Source organism: Hordeum vulgare, chromosome 3H, assembly GCF_904849725.1.
Source record: "Hordeum vulgare subsp. vulgare chromosome 3H, MorexV3_pseudomolecules_assembly, whole genome shotgun sequence".
Lineage (NCBI taxonomy): Eukaryota > Viridiplantae > Streptophyta > Magnoliopsida > Poales > Poaceae > Hordeum > Hordeum vulgare.
The window spans coordinates 10,474,233-10,486,845 of record NC_058520.1 but is presented as its reverse complement, the minus strand read 5'-3'; the positions used below and the strand labels follow the sequence as shown (position 1 = coordinate 10,486,845).

The following is a 12,613-nucleotide window of genomic DNA, read 5'->3' as shown; positions in this document are numbered from 1 at the left end:
CGGGAACCAGATGAGCCCGCTGATGATCTTGGTCGGGTCATTTCTGATGCACGGCGAGGTTGCGACACAGAAAAGGAGAGGTTGCAGTTCGAGCAGATGTTACAGGACCACAACAAATTGTTGTACCCAACTTGTGAAGATGGCCAGAAGAAGCTTGGTAGCACACTGGAATTGCTGAAGTGGAAGGCAGAGACCGGTGTGACTGACTCGTCATTCAAAAAGTTGCTGGTACTGATGAAGAAGATGCTTCCAAGAAAGAACGAATTGCCCGCCAGCACGTACGAAGCAAAGAAGCTTGTCTGCCCTCTAGGATTAGACGTGCAGAAGATACATGCATGCCCTAATGACTGCATCCTCTACCGCGGTGAGAAGTACGAGAATATGGATAAATGCCCGGTATGCACTGCATTGCGGTATAAGATCAGAAAAGATGACCGTGGTGATATTGAGGGCGAGCCACCCAGGAAGAGGGTTCCTGCCAAGGTGATGTGGTATGCTCCTATAATACCATGGTTGAAACGTCTGTTCAGAAATTAAGAACATGCGAAGTTGTTGCGATGGCACATGGAAGATCGTATGAAAGACGATAAGTTGAGGCACACCGCTGATGGTCGGCAGTGGCGAAAAATCGAGAGAGAGTTCCCGAGATTTGCAGGTGACGCAAGGAACTTATGGTTTGGTCTGAGTACAGATGGCATGAATCCTTTTGGGGAGCAGAGTTGGAGTCACAGCACCTGGACCGTTACTCTATGTATCTACAACCTGCCTCCTTGGTTGTGCATGAAGTGGAAGTTCATTATGATGCCAGTGCTTATCCAAGGTCCAAAGCAACCCGGTAACGATATTGATGTGTACCTAAGGCCATTAGTTGATGAACTTTTACAGCTGTGGGCCGAACCAGGTGTACGTGTGTGGGACGAGCAAAAACAAGAGGAATTTGACCTTCAAGCGTTGCTTTTCGTAACCATCAATGATTGGCTTGCTCTTAGTAACATTTCAGGACAGTCAAACAAGCGATACAATGCATGCAGGCACTGTTTGGATCAGACAGAAAGTATATATCTGGACAAATGTAGGAAGAATGTGTACCCTTACAATCATCATTTTCTTCCGCCCAAGCATCCCTTAAAGAAAAAAGGCAAGCATTTCAATGGCAAGGCAGAACCCCGGGGGAAGCCTGTCATCCGTACTGGTGCTGAAGTATTTGATATGGTCAAAGATTTAAAAGTAATCTTTGGAAAGGGTCCTGGCAGCCAACCTGTTCCTAACGGCCCTGATAAGCGCGTACCCATGTGGAAGAAGAAATCTATATTTTGGGAGCTACCCTACTGGGAAGTCCATGAGGTCCGCTCGGCAATCGACGTGATGCACCTAAAGAAGAATCTTTGCGTGAATATCCTAGGTTTCCTGGGCTTGTATGGGAAGTCAAAAGATACACCGGAAGCACGGGAGGACCAGGAACATCATAAAGGAAGAGATGGCATGCATCCAGGGCAGTTTCAAGGGCGTGCTAGCTACGCTCTTACTAAGGAAGAGAAGGAAATCTTCTTTGAAGTCCTTTTCAGTATCAAGGTCCCGACTGGCTTCTCGTCGAATATAAAGGGAATCGTAAATATGAAGGACAAAAAATTCCAAAACCTAAAGTCTCATGACTGCCACGTGCTTATGACGCAATTGCTTCCGGTTGCATTGAGGGGAATTCTACCGAAAAATGTTCGCCTGGCAATTGTGAAGGTATGTGCATTCCTCAATGCAATTTCTCAGAAGGTAATCGATCGAGAAAGTCTATTAGGGTTACATATTGATGTGGTCCAATGTCTGGTCAGCTTTGAGTTGTTGTTCCCGCCATCCTTCTTCAATATAATGATACACCTCCTAGTTCACCTAGTCGAAGAGATTAGAATTCTCGGTCCTGTGTTTCTACACAATATGTTCCCCTTCGAGAGGTTCATGGGAGTCTTAAAGAAATATGTTCGTAACCGTGCTTGGCCAGAAGGAAGCATCTCCAAGGGCTATGGAACAGAGGAGGTCATTGAGTTTTGTGTGGACTTTCTTCCTGACCTTAAGCCGATTGGTGTTCCTGAATCTCGGTATGAGGGTAGGCTGACAGGAAAAGGCACACTAGAAAGGAAAGCAAAAGTATGTATGGACGGGCATTCTTTCTCTCAAGCACACTACACAGTTCTACACAATTCAACCGTGGTGGCTCCGTATATCGTGAGACACAAGAATATTCTACGCTCCGAAAACCCGGGGAAGGCTGACTCTTGGATTAAAGGGGAACACGAGAAGACTTTCGACAATTGGTTGCAGACACATCTCATGAATGACGACACCATTGGAGATCAGCTGTACTGTTTGGCCAGGCCACCATCTTCGACTATATGTACTTTCCAAGGGTATGAGATAAATGGGAATACATTTTACACGGTTGCCCTAGATAAAAAGAGTACCAACCAAAATAATGGTGTCCGCTTTGATGTAACAGACGAGAATGGACATTGTTTGGAAACATATTACGGGTACATAGAGGAGATATGGGAACTTGACTATGGACCTACTTTTAAGATCCCTTTGTTTCGGTGCAAATGGGTGAAGCTGACAGGAGGCGGGGTAGTTGTAGACCAAAAGTATGGCATGACAACAGTGGATCTCAAAATATCTTGCGTACATGGACGAACCATTTGTCCTAGCCAATGATGTCGCTCAGGTTTTCTATGTGAAGGACATGTCTACAAAAACGAGAAAAAGAAATCAGCAAAAGAAGATATCGTCCGATGAGCCAAAACACCACATAGTTCTTTCAGGGAAAAGAAACATCGTGGGAGTAGATAAAAAGACAGACATGTCAGTAGATTATAATAAGTTTCATGAAATTCCGCCCTTCAAAGTTAAAACTGACCCAAGCATCCTACTGAATGATGAAGATTCTCCATGGCTACGACCCAGAAGAAAACAGAAATAATAGATAGGAATATTGGTGCAATAATGTAATAATGTATTAAACCTTTTATGTAATGCATGTATGGAATGTACTAAACCTTTTAGTTTTGAATTATTTATTCAATTTCAAACACTTTTCATTTTCATAGTTTTGTCAAATTCTCAAATATGCAAAAATAATTTTAATAAACCTTTGTAAGAGATGAGTTCTCGTTCGAAACCCTGATAATTCGAGAGAGATTGTCCGTTTTATACACGAAGTGCATCCAGTTTTTATCGTAGCCCTCTCAACTTTTTAACACATGCTATGTGGGTGAAATGATGATAGCATGACAACTTTCAACATTTTCAGAGTTCATTTGTAGTGCTTTTCAATTTTAGGGTCAACTAGCCCAAAAAAACAAAAATAAATGCACGAAAAATACCAAATTAAGTCAGAAATTGTTGAAAATTTGTGATGTGCCTTTGAATGGTGCATTTTAAACACACAAAAAGTATGGATTTCAAATAAGTTCAAAAAATAAAATCCCTTTGTAACAGATGAGTTCTCGTTCGAAACCCTGATACTTCGAGAGAGATTGTCTGTTTTGTACACGAAGTGCATCCAGTTTTTGTCGTAACCCTCTCCACTTTTTAGAACATGCTAAGTGGGTGAAATGATGATACCATGCCAACTTTCAACATTTTCAGAGTTCATTTGTAGTGCTTTTCAATTTTAGGGTCAACTAGCTCAAAAAAAGTAAATGCACGAAAAATACCAAATGAAGCCAGAAATTGTTGAAATTTTGTGATGTGCCTTTGAGTGGTGCATTTTGAACACACAAAAAGTATGGAGTTCAAATAAGTTCAAAAAAATGAAATCCCTTTATAAGAGATGAGTTCTCGTTCGAAACCCTAATACTTCGAGAGAGATTGTCCGTTTTGTACACGAAGTGCATCCAGTTTTTGTCGTAGCCCTCTCAACTGTTTAACACATGCTATGTGGGTGAAATAATGATAGCCTGCCAACTTTCAACATTTTCAGAGTTTTGTCAAATTCTCAAATATGCAAAAAGAATTTTAATAAACATAGTTTTTAATTGAAAATAACAAAATAGTTAATAGTTTGGATAGTCAAAATAATTAATTTTGAAAATAGAAAATAGTTTTGAATTATTTATTCAATTTCAAATACTTTTCATTTTCATAGTTTTGTCAAATTCTCAAATTTTCAAAAAGAATTTTAATAAACAAAGAATTATAAAAAGCAAAATAAATAAAGCGAAGAACAAAACAAAAATAATGGAAAAAATTGAAACTATATGAGAATTTATAAAGAAAATTCAACCTAAATTCAAAGTGACCTCACTTTGAATTCAGGTTGAATTTTTTCCATAATTTTAAATATATTTTCAATTTTTAAATTTACAGTCTATTTAGAGAGGAGCTCGACACGGTTGGGACAACGGGGCTTATAAACTTTGGAATGCCGCCAGCCAAAGCCTTTAGTCCCGGTTCGTGGCACGAACCGTGACTAAAGACACCCTTTAGTCCCTGGTGGAGCCACGACCCAGGACTAAAGCCCCTTGTTTCCCGCCTCCTCGCCTGCCGAAAAGGGGTCTTTAGTCCTGGTTCGTGGCTAGACCCGGGACTAAAGGGTGTCTTTAGTCCCGGTTCTAGCCAAGACCCGGGACTAAAGGTCGTCCTATATAAAGTGACACTTCGAAGTTTCCAACCTATCTCCTCTTGTTTTGTTCCTCCTCTCGCTCTCGCCTGCACACCGGACGACGGCGATCGACGCCGCCAGGCTGCCGGACCTCCGCCTCGCTCTCGCCATCGCCGACACTTCTTCCGAGGAGGTATGACTTCTCTTCATCAGATTCGGAGAGAGAGAGAGGGGGGGACAGGGGAGGGAGCGCCGACGCCGGCGCCGCCTGAGCGCGTGCGGGAGCTCACGCGGGCGGCGGCCGCGGGGGCAGGGGCTGCTCGGGCAGAGGAGGTGGTGGGGATTGGGGAGGCCGGCGGCGGCCGCGGGGGCTGCTCACGCGGGCGGCGGCCATGGGGGCTGCTAAGGCGGGCGACAGCCGTGGTGGGGACTAGGGAGGCCGGAAAACAAAGGTTGTCTAAATTCAAAAAAATTAGTTAGTATTTAGTTAGATATAGTTATAGTTAGATATAGAAATATTTTAGTTAGTATTTATTTTGTTAGAATTATTTAGTTAGAATTGTTTTAGTTAGAATTATTTAGTTAGAATTTATTTGCAAATAGAAATAGAATTATATTAGTTAGAATTATTTAGTTAGAATTTATTTGCAAATAGAGATAGAATTATTTTACTTAGAATTATCTAGTTAGAATTATTTAGTTAGAATTTATTTGCAAATAGAAATAGAATTATTTTGCATCATATATAGTTTGTTAGTTTATTAGTTAATCAAATGTCTGTTTTTTGCACACACTTATAACTTTTGTCAATATACAGTTGAACTAGTTGATTTAATAAAACTACTTTATTTTACTATATATACAATTAGTTTATTTTTAGCAAGAAAATTAATAGAACTAGTTTATTTTTTTAGTTCATTTTACGATGCCTATCCCGCATCCTCGTCGTCGACTCGGCGGAGGACACCTGCTTGATCAGAGGGGCCATGTCCGGGACTGGGCTCCGCCCGGCTAGTATTGGGAGGTGCTACCTTCTGGGGGGCATAGGTTGGTGAGGAGCCAGCCTGTTGTTGACCCGATCCTTGTTTGGTGGCGGTCGCGTGGGCCAGTGACGGTGCCGAGGCTTCCGGACACCGCGGAGGTGGTACGTCACCGTGTCAGCGAGGAGGATGAGCACGTCTGTCGCTACATGGTTGCGTTGGAGGGCAGGTTCGACCATACCTGGCAGGTTCTTTCGGGATATCACTTGAGCTATGATCCTGTGATGGTTCCTTCTCTTTGGGTGTCCACCGCCCGTGACGATACCCGTCGGACGCTACGGTTCTAGCTGTATTAGTGATGCTATATGTATGATAGTATTCGAGGTGTATTAGTGATAATATTTGACGATGTACGGACACAAGAGATGATGTAGTTTTGCTTATAATTGAATGCATGCTAATTTGAATACTACTTTATTGTAGGATTTGGTTTTGCTTATTGAATGCTCAAATTGGAAAAGTACTCCTACTTTGAATACTATGCAAAAATCTATGAGTCCCGGGTGGAGCCACGACCCGGGACTAAAGTTGTTTTGTACACTACAAGAAATATACTAATACACGACGCTACATTTTCGTCGCTACATCATCACGGTTTTTAATTTACGACGATCTTACGACGAAAAACGAAGCGTCGAAAACGAAGCGTCAAAAACTGACAGCAATGACGTTTTTATCGAAATCGTCGTAACTTTTATGATGATTCCTGGATCATCGTAACCTTTACGACGATCCTAAATCGTCATTGCCAATCTAACCCAATCCTATGTGGCAGTCCTACGTGGCAAAATTACGACGAAATCAAAACGTCATGGTTGAAATTAGCCCAACCCATTTCAATTGATCACATGGGCTAGTTTTATTTTTTTGGGCTTTTCCTTATTGTGCTTCTCTTTGGGCCTTAGCTTATTTAAAACCACTTATAGTATTTTTTTTGAATTTTTTTGTATCATTATAATTTGGGCCCTAGCCTTTTAGTGCCCAAATACATTTGGTCCAGTTTCAGTTTTGGCCTTTTTTCATTTTTGAATTCAGCAACTTTTTGTTCGAGAACTTGGTTTCATTTCTATTTGTTAGGCCTTTTCAACCCAATTATTTGGCCAATATTAAATCAAACACTATTTCATATTCAAATCAAGAAAACTCCAATTCGAATTAAAATCATCCATCATATAACATCACATAATACATCTCCCAGGTTTACATAACACAATAAGTCATCTCATGAATACATTTCCTTACTTATGAATTTTACAAGAAGAGACGGAGTTACACAATAGAACAATGACACATCTACTACTATCCCAACAGTACAATGGACTTCATTCCACTCTCTTATGAGACATGCTCGAGATGCGACAACTTGCCATCCTACAAAAACATTACACTGCACATGAATCAATCAAACGGAAATAAATATAAAAATTAGAAATAAAAAGATTTGTATTCATCCTGAAGATGATGTTAAAAGAAATGCAAACAAAAGTGCGAGACATATGCACTTAGTTTTTTTTGTGAGAGGAAGTTCTGCACGCATAGACACTGTACCACACCATTCAAGATAATTAACAGAAAGTGGGCATAAACATAGGTCAAGTTCAAATAAAAATATGTAACTGTGAAGCCAAATCAAACAAACGAATATGTTTAGCCAACCGAGGAGGAGAGCACTAACCAAACAATGCTTCCTAGCTAGCTAGTACACTAGAATCGTGACCATCCAACATGCATACACGCATCATGCACGAACATATATGAACATTTTTCTGTAAGGGGGACATCAAGACCTTGTTTTGGAAGGACTAAAGAGCTCTTGAACGAGTTCTGGTCATCAAGTATATAAATCAAGCAATGCTCCACTTCGAATTTATTCTAGTATTTTTACTTCTAATTTATTCCAGTATTTTTTGACATGTGTGATGCTACTGTTTTCTGGAAACATGGAGTACAAGTATTTTTGGAAACATAAAAGAACATGATTTATTATCCTGGAGACTAGAAAAGAGTTGTTCTGAGCATTGTTACTCGAGCGAAGAGGATGACTAAAAGCGTTCAATGGTTGAGAATATACCAACAACTTCAAACTCTCCTAACGAAAGATTCAAGTGCTGGAAACCTAGAAGCGGGTCAGATTATACAGTTACCTGAGTGGAGTAAGGGACTGTTTCCAACATAGGAATTTCAAAGGAACCAGTCCATTTCCTGCATGAACATAAATTAAAGTTAGTGTTCAAAACTTAGCAAGTTTGTGCTAAGAACTTGAGCTCCTTACTGAAAACATAATGTACAACAGTTTGGCCACACCAAAACGTATAGTATTTTTTATTACTACTACTATATGGCTAGATTCAACTACTACGTCTCGTCTGGCAAGCTCACAATTAAATTGAGTGTACTGGAGTATACTGATGCAACTAGATTTGCATCCATCGCCTTTAAAAATCACATGGAAGGACATGCCACTGGAGTCCAGTACCCAACAACCAATGATGCGGTTCACACTGACAGTAAAAGAAAACAAATTAAACTTGTATAGATGTAGACATGTGGTGGGCTGGTGGCTTAGTCTGTCGTCCAAGTAACCAATTTTAACCGATATAAGTTTAAGGTTTGTCTCCATGTTGCCAATAATGCACCTTTTAAAGAATTGATTTGCATACTGCAGAATACTTCAATTAAAGTAAAAGTAAAACATGTTGCTATAGTTAATAAGGTAAGATGCCAGGCTGACCAGTCAAGAAATCTGAAGCAAAAACAAGGTTTCTAGCAGAAAAAGAAAAAAGCTAAGGCATTCCCATCAATGTTTGGCTTCAATCAACATGCCATTGTTTTTAAGAAGACAAATAGATAAGCAATAATCAATACTCACTGCTAAATTTAGTGTGTTGTGTATTTCGATTGACAAGCAGATAAGCAATACTCACTCTAAGCTACCAGCACTAGCTAAACCAAGCATCAGTTTTAAAAAGCTCTGTTTAAGATACTTCAACAATGGGTGACATCTCAGTAGCATCTACTTGTAACATCATATGCTTAGCTGACAAACTCCATTGTGTACCACAATAATAGAACCACCTCAAGCATATCTACAACAATATATATACAGTGATGGCATGCCTAGCATCAGTTTTAGAAAACTCGATTTTATATACATCAAAGACCAAAAAAGTTCTCAGTGGTCTATATGTTTCACATCCTCTGCTCAGCACTCCATCATCATAATAGTGTTATTGAACTCACCATCATGGTCGCTGGTGTCCTGGACAACCTTGGCCAATTGCAGCATGGTGAACTCACCGGGGTTGCCCAAGTTGAATGGCCCAATGTGATCACCTTCCATCAGCCTCATCAACCCCTCAACCTCGAAGAGTGCAATTTTAGAAAGCGCATACCAGATAGCATAGCCATAATTATTGTTCACTGATGGTTAGAGATGACCTACCAAATCAGAAATGTATTGGAAACTCCTGGTGTGCTTGCCATCGCCGTAAACCGTCAAAGGCTCCTTCCTTAGCGCCTGCCATTATATTAACATAGAACATTCGGGTGTAAGTCCCGAAATGAAAAGAAACTTGCGGTTTTTAAACTAGCAGAGCAACAGCGTTGTGTGTTTACCTGAGCAACAAAGTTGCTGACAACATGGCCATCGTCAATGCACATGCACGGGCCATAGGTGTTAAAGATCCGAGCAATCCTAACCTGAATAGTGAACACAATAAAATACACGAATCACTACACATACATACCTATTTTTATACAGATGGAATCGAAATTTCAGTGCTTGCAACAATATATTAGTATAACACAAATGACAAAATACCTCAAGGTTGGCACCACGGTGGTAGTCCATGGTCAAGGTGTTAGCTGTAAGCTTCCCCTCGTCGTAGCAACTCCCGACACCTGTTGTCCAGAGAAACATACATACACATCAGTGGTACTTCTCTGGAGAAAGAGTAATACTACATTCTATATGTAATGAATTTAAACTGTACATGACAAATGCATTCATAGAAAATGGAGCAACGACTAGTTGTAGCAATCTAGCCCAACAAACTTCCATCCTTTTATGCTTGTTCTCTTAATTGTTTTAAGAGTCTTGGTTGTTAGATGTTTGGTCAAGCGCAAGCATATACAGTTTTGCCCCACACCTTCTTCCTTTACTAGGAAGGGATCCGGATCCACCATGTGGCACATTTCACCTACCAGAATTGTCCCTTTCCAGCAGAAAGAATCAAACCATGCAAGAGGCCACCCCCATCTAGATTTTATTTTTTTATTGTATTTTTTACTGTATTTTTTAATTTACACTCTCAACATTGCAATTTTGCTACTAGCTCATCAAGAGGCTTCCCGCAATCAAGTGCCTCTAGCCTAGCCAGATCAGATTTCCGCTCAATCATCTTAAGTAAAAGGATACCAAATGCATCAAAAACAGACTTACATGTGAAAAAAGTACCAGGTTTTACAAATTTAAGATGAAAAGCATATTTCATTACATTTACTCATCTAGTATAAAAAGGCTATCATCCTTATAGAAAGCAGGTCTTATAGAAGACTAAACACGACACATATTTCCTCCATGCGGTTCTTAATTGCTATTTTTTGAATCACTTTCTGGGTACATACACAGAGTGTACTACTGCGGCACACCATTACCCTCTTCAAGAGGGAATCCCTGGGCGCTCGCTGGTAATACCCAGGTCGACGCAAGGTAATCCCTGGGCACTCGCTGCGGCAAACCTGTTGAATGAATTTGGATCCATAAATGTGATTGATGAACCGAGACTATGAAGAAAAGTAGTTTGACATTTTTTGTATTATAAATCTATGCCAAACGTTGAGACTAAAAATAAAAATAGTACATGAAGGCACCTGGAGGGTGGAGCAGGAGCTCACTTGGAGCTTAGGTGCTTTGCCCCCCCTCTACGTTCCGAATAAAATGGATGGTGAATGAGCAAGGGGAGGGTCGAGAGGGTGAGGACAAGCAAAGTAGCACGCACAAGGGATGCGACATGCTGCGATGTTTTAAAAAATAGTCTTCGTCAAAATTGCACTTCTATATATTGATTTATGCCATTTTTTCATTTTGCTGATTTCAGTGGGACAGTTTTGATCAAAATTTCTGCAGCTGACTATTTCACTGTGCTTTTTGACTTTGGTGGAAGGTCGTTCAATCAAGATGAATAATTACATTGTTGTATTTTGAAGTTAATATAATGGTTCACTACACACCAGTTTACTTAATATTAATTTTTATCTTTTGTCACTATCTTCCACACCTTCCTACCTATAAATTTCGGATCATAAACTAGCATGATGCGTGTTTTTATATACATACACACAATACACTTGAAATGTGACTGTTGCTGACAATGGCTCCCATTTGTTTTGGACAAAATCCAAGAACCGACCCACACAAAAGCTCACGCAACATCTTTGTATATTTATATATAAATACATGTATAAAATTATGAATAAATGTAGTAATATTTTCATATCTTAGTTCCACATAGACCAAACATGCACATAGTAGAAGCTGTTGTGTGCTCAGGTCAATGGAGGTCTTGGGGGTTGTGATCTTTTGGTCGTTTCCGTGACACAACATTGGCCGCCTATAGATGTACTAGTAGGGAGGGCAGCCCTACGTGTACCTTCCCATCCAGGTGTGTGTGTACCCCAAAAACATTCTTTTAAGCTTTTGCCATCAACAGATGATCTACTGGTACATATGTTAGCCTTGGCTAAATATTCAGAACCTTTTTCAGGTGTCAATCCATATTCCAAACAAAAGTTTGTTTCGTGGTGTTTCTTTGGGATTAAGCGAGCAATTAAGCACGGAAAAACCTAAACCAAACACACTACTAAACGTTCTTATCTGCATGTACTACGTAGTACTCTACTAACACAGATATGTGTAAAAGCATATCAAAAGGCGTGAAACAACAAACGATGGAGGGGTATGTCTGATGAAACTCATGATCTGTGCACATCATTCACATGTAGGCTGTCATGTGAGTTGACTTGGTACGGTACCTTGAGGAGTTGCTCCACCTGGTCCTGGCGTTCCCTGCCGAGGACAGGTCCATGTCGCCGCCAACAACGGAGCTTGCCGCTCCCATCAACGCACACACACAGACCGCCTACGGAGGAAGCGGTAGAGTACCTTGGCGGCGATTGCGCGGAGGTACTTGGCCCGGACGACGTCGGGGGCACGGGACCATTCACGGCCGCAGTTCCTCTTGAGGGCGGCGCGCACGGCCGCCACCGCGGCGTCCACGTCCTCCGAGGTGCCCGCCGGGATCTCGCTTGTGGAAACCTAGTGATGAGCAAGGCAGCCAATGAGACGGGCGAACAGAAAGCGGGGAAAGAGAGAGGGGCGGACCTATGGAGACCTCGGTGGTCGGGTTGACGACGGGGAGGCGGCGGCCGAGCGCGGGCGCGCGCCACTCACTGTCAATGAAGAGTTGCCGCTGCGGGATCTTGGCCGACGCGACCATCGCGGCAGGCCGGGAGTGAGAGCCCTAGCACACGCAGCTTCATGCTCCGCCAGCAGCTTCGTCAAACCCTAGCGCGTGCAGCGCAGAGACAGAGAGAGGGTGAGGGAGGGAGAGGCCGGCGCATCACCCTCTCTCTGTCTCTGGACCCCTATTTCTGCTCCGGATCTGGGATGAGGAGGAGAGGAGAGCATGCGGCGGCGACAGATCTGGGAGAAGATTTGTGTGGTGGCTTCAGATCGGAGGTGGGGGAGCTTGGTGGAGGGGAGAGGACTGGATCGGGTGGAAGGGTGCGATGGGTCGGGAGTGAGTGACTTTTTTCTTCTGTAGATAGATGGATGGATGGATGTGGGTTCGATGGGTGGATGAACGCCATGTCATCGATCTGTGGGAAGATTTCTGATTGGTTCGAAAAATCAATGATTTAAAATAGTTTTCAAGTACTAAAAATAGAGGAATTTTGTGAAGCATATATCAAAAATATTTTGCAA

The 12,613-nt window shown here is 41.6% G+C and overlaps 1 protein-coding gene and 2 pseudogenes across 1 annotated transcript; all 3 read right to left on the bottom strand.

The window, feature by feature from the left end:
• Nucleotides 1-8,577: 8,577 nt before the first annotated feature.
• Nucleotides 8,578-8,663, bottom strand: LOC123445909 (annotated as a pseudogene).
• A 167-nt stretch (nt 8,664-8,830) lies between these two features.
• LOC123441299 (UDP-glucuronic acid decarboxylase 4-like) lies at nt 8,831-9,510 on the bottom strand. Its single transcript, XM_045117779.1, has 4 exons — nt 9,449-9,510; nt 9,244-9,327; nt 9,071-9,145; nt 8,831-8,989 (listed from the first exon to the last, which is right to left on the bottom strand). Exons 1-4 carry the CDS (start codon nt 9,476-9,478, stop codon nt 8,831-8,833), a joined length of 348 nt encoding a protein of 115 aa, XP_044973714.1. The 5' UTR covers nt 9,479-9,510.
• Nucleotides 9,511-9,963: 453 nt separating this feature from the next.
• Nucleotides 9,964-12,125, bottom strand: LOC123441298 (annotated as a pseudogene).
• Between the last annotated feature and the right edge of the window lie 488 nt (nt 12,126-12,613).